Below are 20,000 nucleotides of genomic sequence, written 5' to 3'. Positions count from 1 at the left end.
CCACCAACAGTCGGTCCTCGTCGTTCTCGAGTAACACACGGAAGGCACTGAAACACACGATAAGTGCTTAATAAAATTGTACTACACAGTAATAACAGACATCAATGATGAACACAACCTTGGATTTATATCCTGTGTGTGTGTGTGTGTGTGTGTGTGTGTGTGTGTGTGTGTGTACACACCTAATGAGAGTGGTCCAGCAGGAGCGGCCGTCCAGGCAGCGTAGGTAGCAGCTGATTGTGGTCTTTTTAAACTGTTTTATATCTTCAACATCCTCCTCCCTCATGTCTGGCCTCTGAGCCACGAAGAGCTGCATGAGGTTGAAGAGCTCCTCCACCGCCTACACACACCCCCGCACACACATTTATATTGCAATAAGGTGTATATTTATTTGGGTAAATTCCTGTGTGGCTGTGTGCAATTTCACACAGCTTTCATATAAAAAAACAAAAAAACATTTGTTTTAAAGTCTGATGTATTGGATTGGACACGTTATCACTCAGCGAGAGGACGAACACCTTAGTCCTCAGGGTGCGGATTCTTTTTTCTCTTTACAAACTCAGTCAAAGATCCTGGTCTCAATGGAGTGATTAGACTCTGAATGGACTGGATACTGGAAGTCAAACAGACATACTTCGCTTTGAGTTGTGAGCAAATTACATGGATTTGAAACTAAATTACACTTACATGGAGAAAAATCTTATAAAACACACACAAACACACACACACACACACACCCCGATCAGGCATAATATTTTGACATATACAAAACATATAATCTCTATTTAATCTAAGATTTAGACATTTCAGAGCCACAGATCCGACAATTCTGTACAGTAAGAGAATAAACATTGAGCTATGATTTAAACTCGACAAATGGAAGGTTAAGCGCCAACAGTGGTGGAAGTGGTAGCTCAGTGGATCAGATGTTGGACTTCTGATTGGAAGGTCATCCCAGCACCACCACAGCTACTTAAACAAGGCCCTTAACCCTCAACTGCTTTTTTGTAAAATTTCCATGTAAATGAGTGTTTGTGCGAGTGTGTTTTGAGTGTGCACCCACCCCAGGATACTGGCTGGCGTGGGGCGTGAGGTTCTTGAAGGCCCACTGGATGTTCTGGTGCGAGGCGAGCAGGCGCGTGAAGGAGGCCGACTGCTCGCAGCACAGACGCAGGATGCCGTAGTAAGCGGGTAGCATGGCACGGTTAAACAGCACCACCTCCTGGTCGTCGTGATCGGCCAGGATGTAGTTGAAGGCGATGTTCTTGGTCACCACGGGGTTCTGCACGATCAGGCGCACGTTCTCGCTGCAGTCCACGCACACGTTGTACCAGAATGACAGCAGGGCCTGCTTGTTGTGGTTGGTGGCGATCGCCGGCTCGGACAGTTTGGGCTGAGAACGGGGCAGATGAAGAGGGTCAACGTTATCATTTGTAAAAATATTATTTGGGGGGGAAACCGTTGCTATGACGACAATATATTTTAGTAGGTTTCCAATATGCTGTGATATAAATTGTTGAGAAAATCAAGAGTAAGTTTACTAGCGGTTAGCGAGCTCCATTGGCCCACATGTGGAAGGTCATGTGACCGTTCCTGAATTGCATATTTGTGAATAATCCACAAATACTAAAACATTAAATGAGGAGAAAGCTCTGTGTTCATTTCAGATCCCATTGCACCTGGTCAGTTCTCAGTGAATTTTCTCCTCACCTGGAAGAGGTTCCACAGGTCCATGAAGAAGCTGGAGAACATGAGCTTCTCCGTCTTGGAGATGAGGCAGTAGGTCATGAAGCTGAAGTACTGCACCAGTTTGGTTGTGCCGTGAACCGCAACGTCTACGTAGAGCTTGGCCCGGCCCAGCAGGCCCAGGAGGAGGTTATAGACCTGCGAGAGAGGAAAGAGTGTGTGTGTGTGTGTGTGTGTGAGGAGGTGATAGTGTGTGTGTGTGTGTGTGTGTGTGTGTGTGTGTGTGTGTGTGTGTGTGTGTGTGTGTGTGTGTGTGTAAGTGGAAGCTCACCTGGTGCAGGACAATGGTGGTGTCTGGGCTTAGGGGCAGATCCCGCGTGGGAATGTGGAGGGAACGCGTGGAGCGGAACATCTGACGGAAAGAGTTGCTTGGGATGAGCGAGACGAGCAGGTATGCCGCCGCTGAGAACGCACACACACACACACACACACACACAAAGGATGATTTACACCAGGAGAAATGTCAGTAATAAATGATGTGGGCAGTTGGGGTGTGTGTGCTTACAGGTGCGGACGCGAGGGTAGTTGTGTGCCAGCAGGAAGCGCTCCACCCAGTTCTCCATGTTCTGCAGAACCCAGCTGTGAGCCAGTTTATTACGAGGTGTCTGTACAGCAAGCCAGTCCAAACACTGAGACGGGTTATACTCTATCACCTGCAGCACAGAGAGAGAGAAAAACAGTCAGAACAAAAAAAAAAAGAGACGGACAGACAAATCAAGAGACAGAGAGAAGCAAGCAGGGTGAGAGAGAGGCATAGTGCAAGACAGACAAAACAAGAGCGAAAAACAGTCAGAAAGAGCGAGAGACAGACAGACCGATAGACAGAGAGACAGAGTGAAAGACAGATAAACGGACATAGAATAGAATAAAATAGAATAGCATTTATTTGTTACATTTGTTCTTCACAAATCCCAGCTTGCTCACAAATCCCAGCTTGCTGACCCTGCCCTCACAGCGCAGGGTCAGCCATGATACGCCACCCCTGGATCACAGAGGGTTAAGGGTCTTGCTCAAGGGCCCAAGAGTGGCAGCTTGGCAATACAGGGGCTTGAACCCCCAACCTTAACCATTGAGCTACCACTCCCTTATAGGGAGAGACAGACAGTCAGATCAAGAGACAGACAGGAAGACAGACTGATTGAGGGAAAGATGGACAAAGACACAGAGCGAGAAACAGACAGAGCGACAGAGAGTCAGACAAAGCAAGAGACTGACAGTGATCAAAATAGCGAGAGACAGACAGAGCAAGAGACAGCGTGACAGAGAGTTAGACAGAGTGAGAGACAGAGTGAGAGACAGAGCGAGAGACAGACAGGAAGACAGTGAGAGACAGAGCAAGAGACAGACAGAGAGAAGACAGAGACAGACAGAGAGAAGACAGAGACAGACAGAGAGAGCGAGAGACACCGACAGAGAGTGAAAGTCACAAAATGAGCGAGAGACGAACAGAGACAGTCAGACAAAGTGAGAGAGAGAGAGAGAGAGAGAGAGAGAGAGAGAGAGAGAGAGAGACAAACAGAGAGCGAGAGACAGACATAGAGACAAAGAGCGAGTCACAGAGCGAAAGACAGGGCGAGAGAGACAGACAGAGCGAAAGAGACACCACGGGTGCTGAGCCGAAGCTGGCTAAAGACAGCGGCTAAGAAGTGAACAATCAGTCACGCGGCCTCTAACACCATCCTGTCTACAATCACATAAATGAGGTGAGGCGCCGTTTGGCCAGGAGAGTCGTCTTTACTGCAGGAGACGTGACCAGTGCAGGAGAAACTTCTGGTCAATGTAGTGAGAAGAACCGCCTGATGAACGTGGAGCTTACCTCCCAGATCCTCTGCAGGATGTAGGAGGCGAACGAGGGCATGCCGGGTGGACCTGCTGCAAACTCCATCAGCATTGTCAGGAGCTTGAAGAAAGGGTTCGCCGCCTAACACGCGCGCCCACGCACACGCACACGCACACACACACACACACACACACACACACACACACACACACACAGGAATGAAAATGATGTATGAAATAAAAATAATGTGTTCTCGTAGAGAAAGAAAAAAAAAAAAAAGCACTTTATTATGTTTCCAAGACGACAACCATGAAAATACATAGTTTGGAAGTGAGTGGAAGATCTCCTGCTATAGAGCTCCAACCCTATTGAACACCTTTGGGTTGAACTAACACCCTTACAGATGAATGAAATCTCACACAGAAATCTAGAGGAACGTTTTCCCAGAAGAGTGAAGCTTATTATAAGAGAAAATGGAGACTGGATGGGGAACGGGATTCTCAAAAACGAACACAATCTTATGGTCATCTAATGGCCTTTTCTGTACATAAAACATCACACCGACTCCAGCAGGACCAAGTGCTACCAGAAGGATGAAGTTTCTTCGAAGGGAGCGAGATGTTTAAAACCTTCAACCTCCCAAGTCATGACTGATTTTTATAAACGGAGGCAGAGAGATAATGGACAGAAGGAGAGACAGAAACCTACCTCGGGTGTGAGCTTGGCTATGGAGGTGAAAAGCATGGAGACGATCTGGAGGGAAAGAGAAGGTAGAACAATATGGAGATGAGATCTTGGGCATAATTTAGAATAAATAGGATTCGTTTTTTTTGGCATCTCCATAACTAAGGCCTGTATGATTTGGTGCATATTCTACCGTACGACTCATTAATAATACGTATGACGCAGCTATGCATGCGATACGATTCGCAATGCGAATAGAAAAAAGAATTACGCTCTGCAATTCGATATGTTACAGACAGACGACAAATCATCTGTTTACTTCAGCGCTGTCTGACTTCTAACGCATGGCCCCTTTCACACACTGGCGTTTAAAATGCGAAAAAGAAAAGAGATGAAATAAAACAAAGAAAAAAATTAATGAATAAATCTTTTCCTGTTCTGTGTGCAGGAAGTTACAGCTCTACCTCTGCCATGTTAATCTGTACTTTATGTGACTCAGGACACGGCTCGGTCTCCGTCGTGTTGTGATGCTTCATGTTCACGTAGCAGCATATATATATATATATATATTTAAATAAAGAGAGACAGAGAGATAGAGATAGATAGATAAACAGACACTAATAATTACATAGAAATAAAAAAAAATTAACGACGCAAAAATATTAAAAACTTTGCATCGATGCGAATCAGTAAATCTTACCTCTACCACCCTAGTGTGTGTGTGTGTGTGTGTGTGTGTGTGTGTGTGTGTGTGGTGAACTTACGTGCTCGGCGAGCCTGTTGTTGTATCTACACAGGCTGAAGATGAGGTTGCAAGTCTGCCGGATGTTGATGCTGTCTCTGATGTGCTGGAAGAGGAAGGGGAAGCCTTTTCCTCCAGTCAGAGCCGCCATGTCGCTCTGAGACAGAGTCAAGTGTCTGCAGAGACGAGGACAAGGATCAAAGAACTGTCATGGGGTGTAACGCCGTGTGTGTGTGTGTGTGTGTGTGTGTGTGTGTGAGAGATGTAAAGACCTTTCAGAGCGAGACTGCTCAACTAGCAGAGCAATGAGGGCGATCATCTTTTCCAGAGCGGCTGGTCGGTACTTCTCCTCCGCTAGAGACAAGATGTCCTCCTCTTCATCCTCTTCCTCTCCTTCTTCCTCAGACAGCACCTCCACCTGAGGCTAGTAAGGAACAGACACAAACACAGATTTGTGTGTAATTTATACATCGCACATCACCCCACACTTCCTTTAAAATAAAAATGTTTCTTTATTTTTCCATTTAAAGGGTCTTTTTGAGAAAGCAGGAAAAAACTACAAAACTCCTGAATGAGTTCCTGTAGACACAAAGCGCAAAATGTTCCTTTTCAACACAAGTTTTTTCATCAAGGTGCATAAAGTTCCTGAGGTGAAAACACACCCAGAGTTCCTGCATTTACTGAAAAACTTCTCAGGTAGAAAAGAAAAAAAATTTATAAAAACAAAAAAAATTCCCAAAAGTCCCCCCAAAAGTCCAAGGAAAGATCCTAGGTCCCTGAAAAGCTTTTATGTAATGTTATACAACTTTCCAACATAAAAGTTCCTTCAAAGACAGTATGCTCTCCTGCAAAGTTCCTGGATTTCCGCAAAACAATTCTGAGATCCGGAAAGAGCTGCTGAAGTGCAAACATGGCTTAAAGTTCCAGAGTTCCTGATCCCACCCCCCCCCACCCCCAAAAAATCTAGGGTTCCTGAGAAGGTTGTAAAATTTGAAATGTTTCCACAGTCACTATGAATTTCTGGAGGGTTCTTGAGGTGGAAATGCATCTGGAGTTTCTACAATAAATGTTTGGAGGGTTCATGTGGTAGAAAAGTATCTATAGTTTCTCCATGTTCCTGGGTTCCTGAAAGAACTTCTGGAGTAAGAAGCACTAATACACTCCAGGAATTTCAATCTATTTAATTTTAGAAACGCAAGACCTTCTGTGGGTTTCATTTCAAAAACATCAGAAACCTTGAGCTTTAGCACTCACATTCTCAGGACCTTTAGTACCCATGTAGAAGTGCACCATGATGGAGATAGCCTGCAGGGACAGCAGGAACTGGCTCTGTAAACAAACAATTGACAAGCATGTAAATATCGAGCACACCGCTGAACGAAAAAATCTGGATTGAGAGATAAAAGCTAGATGGCATCACCTCCTCCTCTCCCATCTTGGCAAACTCGTAGAGGAAGGCGAAGTACTCGGTCAGGTGTTTGCTGTGAGGCTTCACCCCGTGCTCCATGATGGACAGCAGGGTTTTGACGAAACGTGTCACACACGAGCGGCTGCCGATGTCCTCCACCGGGGCGTCCATATCGTCAGACCTGCAGGAACATCCGCTTAGAACCTTACAAACTGGACATCAATCTATCAAGGCTTAAAATGATAGAGCTAATGGCGCCTCCAGTGTGAATAGGGGATTTTAATGTCCTATAATATTACAAAAATTGTCTCTTCCCATTATTTGTTTAACTGTAAAGTTTTACCTCCAAACCTGCTCTCACCAAACAACGGCTAGGAAAGGCTGATCACATGATTCCAGTCAACCGAATCTTTTTGTGCTATCTACCCTCTTCCACATACACAGGATCACACATACGCACTATTGGCTAGGATCCAAGCCCCTTCCACCAGGAGATTTGTATGCAAGTGAACGAAATTCCTCACACCCACACACTTACCCGTCCTCCATCCCTGGCTGTAGGTACAAATGGGCGTGTACCGGTCTCAGTCTCTGAATCACATGAATGCACAACCTCTGGAACATCTGCAATTAAAAGCCCATAGGGGTTAGTGTGTGGGTGTGTGGAATGGAATATGGTTGCCGCTGGGTAAATAAACTCACCTGCCGGACGATCTGGTTGGGGCACTTGATTAAAATCTGCATGGGCCACCAGTTGTCATCGGCCATTCGATCCAAAAACCACTGCGCCCAAAAGAACACACTGTTAAAACTACCAGATTAAGGGGCGCCCGATATTCCGATTCTGATCGACTGGCAGATCAGAAAGGCAGTATTGTGTAGAATCGTGTGCCCGCAAACTGCAAATATGAGATCCTTTCTCTTCGAAACACATGGGTCACCAGGATAAAACCTCTACAGTACTCCATAAGTGAATCCACTTATTTATTCGAATCAGCCTTTTTCACTAAAATAAAGATTAATAGGTCCAAATACCGATCCACCATGACTGATGATCATTTGGAAGTATATATATATGTATATATAGATAGATAGAGAGAGAGAGAGAGAGAGAGAGAGAGAGAGAGAGAGAGAGAGAGAGTATATAGATAATATAAAGTATATAGACTTTTCGGTGACATCTTTTTCACATCTATGGAACACTACGTCTGTTAAAATGGGATAAAATAGTGTCAAAGTTCCTGAAAGGGTTCCTGTAGTGCTGAAAACTATAGTGAAAGCTATGGAAACATTACTGGGTTCATATGTTTCTGGAAAAAAAGAAAATTCCCCAAACACAAAAATACTTGTCACATGTTATTATTGATTATTATACACCACGCTGGTCACATGCCATTTTCATACCAAACTAACAAATCAATCATAGACTATATCATGGTGGTATCTTCATCTCCGTTATCCGTACCTCGCACGCCGCCTGGCTGTTGTTGAACTGTTTGGTGAGGAGCTCGATCCACTGCAGCATCGTGGGCTGGAGACCAAACGAAAAGAAAATACAAGACATTAAATAAATCCAACTTGGGACTGTGAAGGAAGCTGGGAATGAAAGACAGGATGAAGTGCTCACCTTCTCTTTTGAGTGAATGAACGTCTCCAGGACGAAGGACGTGCTGAGCTGTGATGGAGAGAGCAACATGAGGGGCTTTTAAGAGGCAAGAGATTGTGAGGTTTAGCATTTAATGCTGCTGATTCAGCATAGTGTTTAGGAGTGTGTGTGTGTGTGTGTGTGTGTGTGTGTGTGTGTGTGTGTGATGAGTGTAGATGTTATTACCTTGGCAGTCATGAGTGAGACAGCTTTGGGGTCGGGTAAAGTGCTCGGGATGCTGCTGCACAACTGCCACATGAACCTGCACACAAACACACACAGTCATAAAGACCAGTCAGGAAATACTCATTTCTGATTTACTGACTTACTGCAGTGATGAAATGACAGACATATAGGACAGACAGACAGACAGACAGACAGACAGACAGACAGACAGACAGACAGACAGACAGACAGACAGACAGACAGACAGACAGACAGACAAATACAGATCAAGAGAATGATATAGGATATATCTATATATATGAGACTGAGATATATATGAGACTGAGATATACACAGACAAATAGAGAGACAAGAGGATAAAAAGAAAGAAAGAGAGATACAGAGAGACAAATATAGAGAGAGATATAGATTGAGAGGGATAGAGAGATATATAGATTAGAAAATGGATAAAGAGAGACAGATTATAGATGCTGATAGAGAGATTGCTAGAGAGTGACCCAGAGATAATAAACATTCAGAATTTTATACTTTAATGCTCTCAGTAAAGCAGAACTCACCCAAAGTAGGTGTGCTCAAAAATGTTCTTGTCCTGGAGAAACTGCATGTTGTCATGCCAGATCCACTGTGCGACACACACACACACACACACACACACACACACACACACACACACACACACAGAAAAGGTGCAAGTATGAAACATCTTGTAAAGGTGTTGTAATTAGTAGAGGAAGTGATGGAGAGAAAGAGAGTGGATGTGTGTTTACCTCCAGCAGGTCAGGAGACACATCGAAGCTGAAGTCCTTCCCGTTCTCCTCCTCTGGCTCCACTCGTTTATAGAACAACATGTACGCACTGTGTGTCTGACAGGAGAAGGGCATGATATCAGATAATGACCAAAAATAGCCAGACAGACAGACGCACAAATATAGACAGACAGATATACAAACAGAGGCAAAAAAATAGAGAGAAAGAGAGAGAGAAAGAGAGACAGACATATATACAAATATAGACAGACAGAGATATGCAGAGGCAAAGAGATAGAGAGAAAGAGAGAGAGAGAGACAGACAGACAAATATACAAATATAGACAGACAGACATACAAACAGAGGCAAAGACAGACAGACAGACAGACAGACAGACAGACAGACAGACAGACAGACAGACAGACAGAGACACACAAAGACACAGTGAGCTGGACCGACAGAAAAACAGACAGACAGACAGACAGACAGACAGACAGACAGATAATAAGCTATATAGTTAGAGAGACACTCCCTCACCTTCTCAAAAGAAAAGTCCATGAACTTGTCTGTAACCGAGTCGTACGTCTTCGTCTGCAAAGACGACACATAAATTACTCGAGAGGATCAACACCGAGCATCAATATAACATACAGGGTTCCTACACAATCTTTATACTGTTCCAGTCTCAATGAACTCAACTAATACGCTTTCGCTTAAAATCGCATATTTCTCTCCGTTTCTGCCATTCGTCCGCACCGAGTTAAACGAAAACGCTTTCAAAAACGTTTACACATTTTTTGTCATTGCCGCGACGTTTCAAAGAGCCGGAAGGTAAATAAATTGCAGGAGGAAATGATGCGGGTGGAAGCGTCGTATGTTTTGCTTGAGCGCGGTACAAAGACGTGAGCGTATTTTTTCAGACGTTTCAGCGGACAAAGATCGAAAACTAAAACGTGGACGTGGGTTGTTTTTAGACAGAAATGCCATTTTCACATGTATCCGGATTTGTATAGACGTAGCCTTTGTTTTATTAAAATGAAACATTAAAGAAAATCTTTATTTTATATTTTAGAAAATCGAATCGGGCAATAGTATGGAAACAAATCGTTTTTAATTCTCAGTGTGTATATATATATATATATATATATATATATATATATATATATATATATATATATATATATATATATATATATACACAGTAAGGAAAATAAGTATTTGAACACCCTGCTATTTTGCAAGTTCTCCCACTTAGAAATCATGGAAGGGTCTGAAATTGTCATCGTAAGTACATGTCCACTGTGAGAGACATAATCTAAAAAAAAAATCCAGAAATCACAATATATGATTTTTGAACTATTTATTTGTATGATACAGCTGCAAATAAGTATTTGAACACCTGTCTATCAGCTAGAATTCTGACCCTCAAAGACCTGTTAGTCTGCCTTTAAAATGTCCACCTCCACTACATTTATTATCCTAAATTAGATGCACCTGTTTGAGGTCGTTAGCTGCATAAAGACACCTGTCCACCCCATACAATCAGTAAGAATCCAACTACTAACATGGCCAAGACCAAAGAGCCGTCCAAAGACAATAGAGACAAAATTGTATACCTCCACAAGGCTGGAAAGGGCTACGGGGAAATTGCCAAGCAGCTTGGTGAAAAAAGGTCCACTGTTGGAGCAATCATTAGAAAATGGAAGAAGCTAAACATGACTGTCAATCTCCCTCGGACTGGGGCTTCATGCAAGATCTCACCTCGTGGGGTCTCAATGATCCTAAGGAAGGTGAGAAATCAGCCCAGAACTACACGGGAGGAGCTGGTCAATGACCTGAAAAGAGCTGGGACCACCGTTTCCAAGGTTACTGTTGGTAATACACTAAGACGTCATGGTTTGAAATCATGCATGGCACGGAAGGTTCCCCTGCTTAAACCAGCACATGTCCAGGCATGTCTTAAGTTTGCCAATGACCATTTGGATGATCCAGAGGAGTCATGGGAGAAAGTCATGTGGTCAGATGAGACCAAAATAGAATTTTTGGGTCATAATTCCACTAAACGTGTTTGGAGGAAGAAGAATGATGAGTACCATCCCAAGAACACCATCCCTACTGTGAAGCATGGGGGTGGTATCATCATGCTTTGGGGTGTTTTTCTGCACATTAAGGAGAGGATGACCGGGGCCATGTATTGCGAGATTTTGGGGAACAACCTCCTTCCCTCAGTTAGAGCATTGAAGATGGGTCGAGGCTGGGTCTTCCAACATGACAATGACCCGAAGCACACAGCCAGGATAACCAAGGAGTGGCTCTGTAAGAAGCATATCAAGGTTCTGGCGTGGCTTAGCCAGTCTCCAGACCTAAACCCAATAAAGAATCTTTGAAGGGAGCTCAAACTCCGTGTTTCTCAGTGACAGGCCAGAAACCTGACTGATCTAGAGAAGATCTGTGTGGAGGAGTGGGCCAAAATCCCTCCTGCAGTGTGTGGAAATCTGGTGAAAAACTACAGGAAACGTTTGACCTCTGTAATTGCAAACAAAGGCTACTGTACCAAATATTAACATTGACTTTCTCAGGTGTTCAAATACTTATTTGCAGCTGTATCATACAAATAAATAGTTACAAAATCATACATTGTGATTTCTGGATTTTTTTTTTTAGATTATGTCTCTCACAGTGGACATGCACCTACGATGACAATTTCAGATCCCTCCATGATTTCTAAGTGGGAGAACTTGCAAAATAGCAGGGTGTTCAAATACTTATTTTCCTCACTGTGTGTGTTTATATATATATATATATATATATATATATATATATATATATACAGTACAGACCAAAAGTTTGGACACACCTTCTCATTCAAAGAGTTTTCTTTATTTTCATGACTATGAAAATTGTAGATTCACACTGAAGGCATCAAAACTATGAATTAACACATGTGGAATTATATATGGAATTATATACATAACAAAAAAGTGTGAAACAAGTGAAAAATGTCATATTGTAGGTTCTTCAAAGTAGCCACCTTTTTCTTTGATTACTGCTTTGCACACTCTTGGTATTCTCTTGATGAGCTAGAGGTAGTCACCTAAAATGGTTTTCACGTCACAGGTGTTCCCTGTCAGGTTTAATAAGTGTGATTTCTTGCCTTATAAATGGGGTTGGGCCCATCAGTTGTGTTGTGCAGAAGTCAGGTGGATACACAGCTGATAGTCCTACTGAATAGACTGTTAGAATTTGTATTATGGCAAGAAAAAAGCAGCTAAGTACAGAAAAACGAGTGGCCATCATTACTTTAAGAAATGAAGTTCAGTCAGTACGAAAAATTGGGAAAACTTTGAAAGTGTCCCCAAGTGCAGTCACAAAAACCATCAAGCGCTACAAAGAAACTCGCTCACATGCGGACCGCCCCAGGAAAGGAAGACCAAGAGTCACCTCTGCTGCGGAGGATAAGTTCATCCGAGTCACCAGCCTCAGAAATCGCAGGTTAACAGCAGCTCAGATTAGAGACCAGGTCAATGGCACAGAGTTCTAGCAGCAAACACATCTCTACAACAACTGTTAAGAGGAGACTGTGTGAATCAGGCCTTCATGGTAGAATATCTGCTAGGAAACCACTGCTAAAGAAAGGCAACAAGCAGAAGAGACTTGTTTGGGCTAAAGAACACAAGGAATGGACATTAGACCAGTGGAAATCTGTGCTTTGGTCTGATGAGTCCAAATTTGAGATCTTCGGTTTCAACCACCGTGTCTTTGTGCGACGCAGAAAAGGTGAACGGATGGACTCTACATGCCTGGTTCCCACCGTGAAGCATGGAGGAGGAGGTGTGATGGTGTGGAGGTGCTTTGCTGGTGACACTGTTGGGGATTTATTAAAAATTGAAGGCATACTGAACCAGCATGGCTACCACAGCAGCTTGCAGCGGCATGCTATTCCATCCGGTTTGCGTTTAGTTGGACAATCATTTATTTTTCAACAGGACAATGACCCCAAACACACTTCCAGGCTGTGTAAGGGCTATTTGACCAAGAAGGAGAGTGATGGGGTGCTGCGCCAGATGACCTGGCCTCCACAGTCACCGGACCTGAACCCAATCGAGATGGTTTAGGGGTGAGCTGGACCGCAGAGTGAAGGCAAAAGGGCCAACAAGTGCCAAGCATTTCTCGGGGAACTCCTTCAAGACTGTTGGAAGACCATTTCAGGTGACTACCTCTTGAAGCTCATCAAGAGAATGCCAAGAGTGTGCAAAGCAGTAATCAAAGCAAAAGGTGGCTACTTTGAAGAACCTACAATATGACATTTTTCAGTTGTTTCACACTTTTTTGTTATGTATATAATTCCATATATAATTCCACGTGTTAATTCATAGTTTTGATGCCTTTAGTGTGAATCAACAAATTTTCATAGTCATGAAAATAAAGAAAACTCTCTGAATGAGAAGGTGTGTCCAAACTTTTGGTCTGTACTGTATATAATATCATTTCTATAAAACTTACCGTCATCTCTCCTCCGAAACACTCGGACGCCAGCTGGGCCGAATCGAAGGGCTTCACCTCGGCATCGTTAAACAGGTACCTGAGATTGAAGAAGATAATGAGCATCGATGCGCTAACACAATCACGCTAGCTGTTCGGTGCCTGTGCCGCTCCTCCTCACCACTTGTTGTTGCGGTAGGCGTGGGGGTTGACGATGTCCCGGATGAAACTGTAGTAATGGCCGCCGTCCGCCGTACCTGTGTGCACCGTTACGCCGATGAGGTCGTACTCGTAACTCTCCACCTCCTTCCCTTCGCCGTCGTCACGGAAACCTGACGGGAGGAAAACACACAAACGAGAACTGTTCGTATAACGACTGAATAACCTCTGGCAGTGGTTCTGTGTCTATTACAAACATAGTGAGAGAGAAAGAGAGAGAGAGAGCGCTGAGATTATAAAACAGACACAGAGAAAGCCAGTGGGACAGAGAGAGAGAGCGAGCGAGACAGAGAGAGAGAGCGAGCGAGACAGAGAGAGAGACAGAGACAGAGAGAGAGAGAGAGAGAGAGAGAGAGAGAGAGAGAGAGAGAGTGTCTCATGGACCTTCTCAGTATTAAATGTAACTATAAATGGATAAAAACACCCTGAATTGTCCTACAGTCAGTACACAGTGTTATAGGACATAATTAACTCCAGGGAGGAAACAGTAAACCACATCACAGAGATGTTGATGATTTCTCTCTCTCACACACACACACACACACACACATACACAGTCTTCTGTATAAAGGTATTATATGTGAATGAAAGGACTGTGTGGAAGTGTGGTGAGTGGATGAGTGACTGAGTGAGACCTCATACCCTCCTTCCGGTCTCCCTTGGCCATCAGGAAGTCCTCGGTGTAGGGCGTCATGTCGAGGCGGAGCGGAAACGAGAAGTGTGTGTTTACCTTCTCCTTCATCATAGTCACCATGTTAAAGGTGTAGCGCATGGTGTTGAAGCTCAAGATCCGAGGAAGCTTTTTAAAGCATGCTCTGTGTGTAAAAACCAAAAGTTAGTCCAGAAATCCACCCCAACAACCCCCACCTACCACCATAACCACCCATCCACCCTAATCCCCACCTACCACCATAAACACCCATCCACCCTAAACCCCACCTACCACCATAACCACCCATCCACCCTAACCCCCACCTACCACCATAACCACCCATCCACCCTAACCCTCACCTACCACCATAAACACCCATCCACCCTAATCCCCACCTACCACCATAACCACCCATCCACCCTAATCCCCAACTACCACCATAAACACCCATCCACCCTAATCCCCACCTACCACCATAAACACCCATCCACCCTAACCCCCACCTACCACCATACCCACCCATCCACCCTAACCCTCACCTACCACCATAACCACCCATCCACCCTAACCCCCATCTACCACCATAACCACCCATCCACCTCAACCCCCACCTACCACCATAAACACCCATCCACCCTAAACCCCACCTACCACTCTAACCCCCATCTACCACCATAACCACCCATCCACCCTAAACCCCACCTACCACCATAACCACCCATTCACCCTAACCCTCACCTACCCCTATAACCACCCATCCACCCTAACCCCCACCTACCACCATAACCACCCATCCACCCTAACCCCCACCTACCACCATAACCACCCATCCACCCTAACCACCCCACTTACCACCCTACCACCCAACCACCCTAACCACCCCACTTACCACCCTACCACCCATCCACCCCACTTACCACCCTACCACCCTAACCACCCCACTTACCACCCTACAACCCATCCACCCCAACCACCCCACTTACCACCCTACCACCCGAACCACCCCACTTACCACCCCACTTACCACCCTACCACCCATCCAAACTAACCCCTTACCTACCACCATAACCACCCATCCACCCTAACCCCCACCTACCACCCTAACCACCCTACCACCCTAACCCCCACCTACCACCATAACCACCCTACCACCCATCCACCCCACTTACCACCCTACCACCCATCCACCCCACTTACCACCCTACCACCCGAACCACCCCACTTACCACCCTACCACCCATCCAAACTAACCCCTTACCTACCACCATAACCACCTATCTAACCCAAACCCCACCTACCACCCTAACACCCATCCACCCTAACCCCCACCTACCACCCTAACACCCATCCACCCTAACCCCCACCTACCACCATAACCACCCATCCACCCTAACCCCCACCTACCACCATAACCACCTATCCACCCTAAACCCCACCTACCACCATAACCACCCATCCACCCCAACTACCCCACTTACCGCCCTAACCCCCACCACCATATATACACATCCACCCTAAGAAAGGGGAATGTACCGTTTCTCTGCGCGCACTTTCTTCCCGCACTGAGAGCATGTGTACATGTTGTCTCCTTCCAGCGTGTCCTTAATGGTCACCTCATCTAGAGACTCCTACACACACACACACACACAATGAAATGATGAAGGATGGGAAAAGCTAATTGAAGAAAAGTGTGTGTATGTAAATGCTTACGTAGATGTTCTTCATGTCGGCCACCTGACACCTGACCGTGTAAAACTCCTCCGCCGTCTGACTCACATGATCACAGTCCTACACACACACACACACACACACACACACACACACACACACACACACACACACACACACACACACACACACACACACACACACACACACACTTACTGCCCAGCCAATGGTTTGTGGACCCCTAACCATAACATTGGTATGTCCTCTCTTTTTCTTCAAATACCATTATTTATTTATTTTAATTTATTTATGTTCAAATAAATAAAGTGAAATTCCAGCCATAGAGACACGTCGAGATGTTTACCTACCAGTGAGACCACGTTGTTGGTGATGACGCCGCCAAACAGTGTCTTGACTGTATTTTTCTACAAGACAAAAAGAAATCGCACTGACTAATCACATCCTAAACATCATTTCTGAAAAAAATAAAAATAAAATTAGATGTGCTCTCACACACACTGACCAGGTCAAGAGACATCTCCTCGATCTTGGTGATGAGGTCGGTGAAGAACTCGGTCATGTCCTTCTGCTCTCCCGTGTTCAGGGGCTGCTTGTCCATGGTGTAGGTTTTACAGAAAGGCCGTGGGTTATACGCCTTCCTCTCGCTCTCCTACAGGGGGAAAACAAAGATTTCTGTAAATCCTGATACACACAGATGGGTGGAGAGGTGGATCTCTGACGGCCTTACCATGAGATACGTGAACATCTTCTGGAGCTCTAGTAGTGTGGTCTTATGTTTCATTTCCTCTGAATACTGAATATTAGGAGAAAAATGTAAAGCTTAATTGAATTGCTTGTATCCCTTGATATTAGTAAGTAAGAACGTGCATTGTGTGTGTGTGTGTGTGTGTGTGTGTGTGTGTGTGTGTGTGTGTGTGTGTGTGAGCACTCACTTTTGCTGTAAAGACTGCCTGCCTGGCCTCCGGGATCATATACAGCTGCTGAATGGTTGACGCCAGGTAACACGTGGCCCCCAGATTGGTCAAACCCACGAAGCGACATTCAGCTCGGACATCGTCGTGAGGCCAGTAGTCCCATTTATACGGAGCATGAGAAGCTGTGACAGAAAACCAATCGTCAAAGTCTGGTAGATGTTATTACAGTAAAGAAAGTGTTGCGACTAATCTGAGGGAAGAACTAGAAGGAAAGTTGGGATGGAAAGACCTTGGCGAGAGTTGCATTAAAGAGAGCAGGCTCTTTTGTTGAAGGTGAATAACCTGAAGTACTGAAGTGAAGGAACATGAGATATAGGAATAGGATATGGACATCAAGGGGGTAACAATAAGACGGACCTTCATCAAGTAATGAAATGAGGTCCATTAAATGGAAAGGTCTTGAGGTAACGACATATGAGATGTTGGAAAGGTAATAATGTAGATGCCCTTTTTCAGGTGTAGGTGTAGGTGTGTGTGTGTGTGTGTGTGTGTGTGTGTGTGTGTGTGTGTGTGTGTGTGTGTGTTAGTTACCCTGCATGTGCTGGGCCATGACCCAGTTGTGCAGCAGTCTGTAGTTGTCCACGGAGCCTTTGAGCATCTCGGTGAGCAGGTCGTAGGCGGCTGCGCGAGCTGCGTGGCTCTTGCATTTGGGCTGCAGGCGATCGGTGAGGCTGGGCAGCAAGAAGAGCACGTCGTGGACGTCCCTCAGGAACTCCTGACCCTCGCGTGAAAACTTGAACGCGGGCTTGTGCTTTAACACGCTGGTGGCCAAGCGCAGCAGCCCCGTCAATCCGTCGTCCTCCACAATCCCGTCCTGCTGATCCAGAAGCTCCCGGCTGCAGACGTACAGAGGGGAGCACTGATGAGGCTGGGATTCATAAAGCGTGTAACGTGAAAGCGAACGCGAGACCCAAGGCGTACCTGCGTATGCAGTCTGCGAGGTGTCGGGCCAGAGCGTCCAGGTCCAGCAGGGTGGTCTGACTGGCATCTTTCACGTGGATGTTATCGATCAGCTTGCACAGCAGCCAGAAATATTCCTTGCAGCCCGAGCGCAACACGGCCTCCTCCTCGTACTCCTCCGCCTGAAAGGGTACACACGAGCGGGGTTTTTTTTTACACTACAAAGGCGTGTTTGTGAAAGAGCCAGGCGTTAGAAGGAGCTTAAGTAAACTGTCTTAACATTATGGATTGCAGAGCATCATATTGTTTTTCCAACGAATTGCACTTGTACTGCATCATAACTGATCTTATCGGTAGCTGCTGAATGTGTATCTTTAATTTGTGTGTGTGTGTGTGTGTGTGTGTGTGTGTGTGTGTGTGTGTGTGTGTCTCACTCTAAGTGGTTTGAGAGCCTGTGCATCTGGGAGGAATTTGAGAAGTGTTGATGCAGCCAGCAGCAGAAAGGATCTGTTGATGGACTCTCCTCCCTCCAGCCCAGATAGAGACAATTTATACAGTCCATTACACGCCTCATGGCGAACTGCAGTCTGAAGAGAGAAAGAGAGGGAGAGGGGGAGAGAGAGAGAGATAGAGAGAGAGAGAGAGAGAGAGAGAGAGAGAGAGAGAGAGAGAGAGAGAAAGGAAAGTAATGTGCAGATGGTTTAATGACTAGAATAAACATAAATGCAAATAAAGATCCAGTCTATCCAGTCTCACTTTCTCAGTCTCTCTCGTTCTCTCAACATTTCCCTTTTTCCTATCACTTCCTCTTTCTTTGTCTCACAATGTCTCTCACACCCTTTCTGTGTCTCCCCCTTTTTTTCTCTATTTTGCTCTCTCTTTGAGATTGAGACAAGGAGGGGTATGGATCCCTTTCTCTTCATTTCACTCTATCCATCTCTCCATTACACTTTGAAAGAGTCTCGCTCCCTCTCACTCTATACCTCACTTACACTCTCACTTACACTCTCTCTCTCCGACAACTTTGTCTCTTTCATTCTGAACACCTTCTCTCTCCATCACTTTCTCTCTCGCTTTCTCCCCTCACTCCATCCCTCTGTCTCTACCTCTCATTCCAACCCCTTTTGTCTTTCTCCCCCTCACTCCATCAGTCTATCTCTCTCCCTCTTTTATGAGTGATGTACCTCTGGGATGAGCAGTGTGAGTTTTTTGAGCCAGTCGTGTAGATGGTCGCTGTCAGCAAGGCTGGACTTCACCATGGAGCAGCAGTGCGCCCAACTCACAAACAACCACATCGAGTAGTGAGTAACTGAAGAGACACATACACACACACACACAGTCAGCACTTAATTAGCAGCTCAAAAGTAAACGGACACACTGGTGACCAGCGATGCATCTCTACACCACCATATTCACTACAGTAATTGGAGGTCGAGCGATTAACCTGGCAACCTTTTGGCATTTTTATTTTATTAATTGTCATCGGCCGATTGTGCTGCAAATTAGGCCAAAGATTATTCAGGGGCATCCAACAAAGCAAACCGCTCCTGTGCATTCTGCGCTTGCATGAGAGATCATAACTTTCCCATACCAGCAGGTGGCAGTAGTCTGTATTCCGCATTCAAACAGGGAAACTGGAAAAACTAGAACTGTGAACATATGACGCAAGCAGCGTTTACACCTGCCGCGATCGTTACTAAGGGACTCGTGCAGCTTTTCAGAATCACGTATGCCAAGTTGCAAAGACAAGAGCAAGAAGGACGCTAAACATGCAGAATCGAAGAAAAAACGCTGATTCAGCGGTGCAAAAAAATAAAATAAAATAAAAACACTCAAAAACGTAAAAAACGAGTCTTCACCCAGCTGTAGTTCAGGCTACAGGTAGACACCGGGACCAAAAACTGGTAACAAACGCACTGATTGTAGAGGCTTGAGTTCAATAAATGTTTCATTTGAGCAATTTTCTGTCATGTCTTATTCACTGTTCGATTTTATGAGATGAAGGAGAAAAAAATAAAACAGGCCAAACATATTGACATCATATATCGGCCATCCGCTGCCCTGATTTGTAAATATCGGCTTTGGTAGGAGAAAACCTCATATTCTTCGACCGCTAACAATGACGGTTGCAATCGGTTGAAAATCT

The 20,000-nt window shown here is 45.0% G+C and overlaps 1 protein-coding gene across 2 annotated transcripts in view; it reads right to left on the bottom strand.

The window, feature by feature from the left end:
• The window catches only part of usp34 (ubiquitin specific peptidase 34), a 60,732-nt gene that overhangs the window by 7,029 nt on the left and 33,703 nt on the right, over window positions 1–20,000 (bottom strand). For both annotated transcript variants that reach the window (XM_083522715.1, XM_083522714.1), the window contains 33 exons: window positions 19,039–19,163; window positions 18,289–18,441; window positions 17,876–18,036; window positions 17,486–17,790; window positions 16,913–17,076; window positions 16,708–16,773; window positions 16,483–16,629; window positions 16,328–16,384; window positions 16,002–16,079; window positions 15,825–15,919; window positions 14,282–14,454; window positions 13,602–13,752; window positions 13,442–13,520; window positions 9,476–9,529; window positions 8,959–9,054; window positions 8,749–8,813; window positions 8,192–8,267; window positions 7,988–8,035; window positions 7,826–7,891; window positions 7,063–7,143; window positions 6,899–6,984; window positions 6,373–6,541; window positions 6,207–6,281; window positions 5,225–5,376; window positions 4,975–5,128; window positions 4,235–4,279; window positions 3,563–3,667; window positions 2,252–2,399; window positions 2,018–2,148; window positions 1,711–1,884; window positions 1,064–1,393; window positions 183–340; window positions 1–47 (listed from right to left, as the gene is read on the bottom strand). The exon at window positions 1–47 is cut by the window's left edge and continues 32 nt beyond it. In XM_083522715.1, the coding sequence (XP_083378841.1) occupies window positions 1–47; window positions 183–340; window positions 1,064–1,393; window positions 1,711–1,884; window positions 2,018–2,148; window positions 2,252–2,399; window positions 3,563–3,667; window positions 4,235–4,279; window positions 4,975–5,128; window positions 5,225–5,376; window positions 6,207–6,281; window positions 6,373–6,541; window positions 6,899–6,984; window positions 7,063–7,143; window positions 7,826–7,891; window positions 7,988–8,035; window positions 8,192–8,267; window positions 8,749–8,813; window positions 8,959–9,054; window positions 9,476–9,529; window positions 13,442–13,520; window positions 13,602–13,752; window positions 14,282–14,454; window positions 15,825–15,919; window positions 16,002–16,079; window positions 16,328–16,384; window positions 16,483–16,629; window positions 16,708–16,773; window positions 16,913–17,076; window positions 17,486–17,790; window positions 17,876–18,036; window positions 18,289–18,441; window positions 19,039–19,163 (4,014 nt within the window). The remainder of the gene's footprint in view (window positions 48–182; window positions 341–1,063; window positions 1,394–1,710; window positions 1,885–2,017; window positions 2,149–2,251; window positions 2,400–3,562; window positions 3,668–4,234; window positions 4,280–4,974; window positions 5,129–5,224; window positions 5,377–6,206; window positions 6,282–6,372; window positions 6,542–6,898; window positions 6,985–7,062; window positions 7,144–7,825; window positions 7,892–7,987; window positions 8,036–8,191; window positions 8,268–8,748; window positions 8,814–8,958; window positions 9,055–9,475; window positions 9,530–13,441; window positions 13,521–13,601; window positions 13,753–14,281; window positions 14,455–15,824; window positions 15,920–16,001; window positions 16,080–16,327; window positions 16,385–16,482; window positions 16,630–16,707; window positions 16,774–16,912; window positions 17,077–17,485; window positions 17,791–17,875; window positions 18,037–18,288; window positions 18,442–19,038; window positions 19,164–20,000) is intronic.

The sequence above is a fragment of the Silurus aristotelis genome, assembly GCF_946808225.1.
Source record: "Silurus aristotelis genome assembly, chromosome: 20".
In the NCBI taxonomy this organism is placed as follows: Eukaryota; Metazoa; Chordata; class Actinopteri; order Siluriformes; family Siluridae; genus Silurus; species Silurus aristotelis.
Note: the sequence above shows the minus strand (reverse complement) of the source record. Positions and strands in the feature narration are given on the sequence as shown.